Here is a 2,291-nt window from a genome sequence, read left to right as displayed (position 1 = left end):
AAAAACCCACATATTTATAGACTCTCTATTCGAATAATAAAAAATGTTATTCGAATAAGCAATGTATTTGTATTTTGATTTTCCAATAAATATCAACAAATCATGGCTATTCATTGAATTCTTTTTTTCGGGGATGTTCTGAAGGTGTGTTTCGAACATGTTTTTCTTTATTGCGTCACAGGGGATTTTAAAACGATTTTTCATTTAAAGTGACGGTATATATTTAGAATTCTTTAATCGAAAAAATTACTCATCCTGGCTACCCAACTCTATGCACAGAGCAAACAGGACTTGCCGTCCTTAGTATAAAACTGCAAATTGTAAAGATGTTTAAATTGGAGTTCCGCTTCCTTCCAAAGCCAAAAGTTACAAACGATGTCATAAAATTTATTAAAACGCAAGACCATTTAAAAGTACTTGCACGATGCGCTGATATTTATTAATTGAATTAGTTTTTAATTTAATTTGTTTAAGATATGTTTTACTATCAGACTGAGATAAACGCTCCAAGCGTTATCAACTTATCTCTAAGTAAACGTATATATCTCACCCTGCTGATGCTAAAAATCGGCATACTGAGAATATGGAGAGAGATGAGGAAGGTCGTTGGAAGAAGAGGCAGGAGTAGAAGCAGCATAACTACAACGTAGAGCAGCATAAACATCAGTGCTGATAGGGGGCGCCTGTTGTATTGCAGCAATAAACACACCAAGATCACGTTTTCCACCATAAACACTAGATTTTCTCCCCAGGTACTTGAAAAAGTTTAAAGTTAGCATTAAAAAGTGCGGCATTTTTTATCTGCCTTTTTTTAATTAAAAATATATAACACTGGTGTGTGAATCAAATTAAAATCAAGTTTCTTATCGATTCATAATCTTTTTACAATTACATTTGTAAAAAAAAATTTCAATATACTAGCGTTAAACAACCTACTTGATAGGAAACTGCTTCCACACGGAGTAAGCAACTGTAGAAGAGGAAGCCTCCAGCATCAAAAGCGTGCTCAAGACATTGATTCCGGAACCATTACGTCTTTTGAGCACTTTGAATATTTGTGGAAGTTGGCCTTTAAGTTCAATTAAAAAAAATATAGTACAATATAAATGTTTGCAAAATAAAACTAGATGCTGTCATTAGACAGTAATACCCGCACCATGTGTTTGCCCCTAAATAACACTGTTTTATACCAGTTTAATTAAAAATGAAGGCTACATGCAAACTATAATTTTCATAACTAAAGGATGAGATCCCTGCCCATATGATAATACACATCGTGACATGAGCAGCACTTTATGTGCAATTTGGGGTAGAACTGTTTGCAGTGAATTTTCAGTTAATCAATAATCTTAACATTTTATGTCATAGGAAGTATAATGGTCTATATAATTATTATAAACAAAATTAAAAATTAAATTATGCCCCCTCCCCGTGGCGGTTGCCGGTTTTAGATTTGCTTCTGTGTGCCTACATGAACATCATCGTGTGCACAGATTTAGAGAAGGGGTGGGAGTGAGGGGTCCAGACCCCCCCTCCCCATGAAAATTCGTAAATTACCAAAAATACACCTTGGACCCCAATGCTCTTACAGACATGTAAACGCTCTAACCCATTGCGCTTCAATGTTAGGTAACATTATTTGGGGGGTAAATATTTAATCAATAGTCAACATACTTTATTGTTTATCTCAATAGGAAGTATACATGTACATCACAATGTGCAGGTGTCCTGCACCACCTTAAAGCTGTTATTTACCTAATAAAATAGTGCAAGTGGATTTGAAGAATATAGGTCATAAAAATACATGCATGTTACAAATGACTGATCTTTGTCTGAAGTTACGTACACAACACAGGTTTGCATGTCTCATTAGCCTGTTAGCGGGTACTAGTTTTACCCAGCTCTTCGATGTTTTTCGTATGCAGAAAAGGATTACGGTAGTTAAGATCAGCTAAAGGAATTCATTATTGTGTTTTAATTGGATTATCATTATGATGTTGACCAATTTAGGTAAGCATAATACATGTAAAAGCAGTAGCACAATATAATAAGATGCCAGCATGGGATTCCTGCCAGCATACATACACATGTATATAAGTTCTACTTTCACTTTCTAAATGTAATCTCCCTTTGACAGCATACTGTATCATCATCTTTTAATATTTAGATAAGCTTATCATCGTTACCTATCCTATCGCATTTGTAAAGTTTCTGTCATTTTAGTTGCAAAAGTTATTTTTTTCATTTGTCAGACTGCATGCACTGTTGAGTTGACCCCATATTGACCCTGT

General features: G+C 34.6%; 1 protein-coding gene across 1 annotated transcript in view; it reads right to left on the bottom strand.

Moving 5' to 3' along the window:
- Nucleotides 1-550: 550 nt before the first annotated feature.
- The window catches only part of LOC128169069 (mannose-P-dolichol utilization defect 1 protein-like), a gene marked incomplete at its 3' end in the record, with an annotated part of 5,612 nt that continues 3,871 nt past the window's right edge, over nt 551-2,291 (bottom strand). The window contains 2 exon segments of the mRNA XM_052835234.1: nt 551-755; nt 937-1,069. Coding sequence (XP_052691194.1) covers nt 551-755; nt 937-1,069 — 338 coding nt within the window.

This window comes from Crassostrea angulata, unplaced genomic scaffold (genome assembly GCF_025612915.1).
Source record: "Crassostrea angulata isolate pt1a10 unplaced genomic scaffold, ASM2561291v2 HiC_scaffold_92, whole genome shotgun sequence".
Taxonomy (NCBI): Eukaryota; Metazoa; Mollusca; class Bivalvia; order Ostreida; family Ostreidae; genus Magallana; species Magallana angulata.
This window is presented reverse-complemented; position numbering and strand designations above follow the sequence as displayed.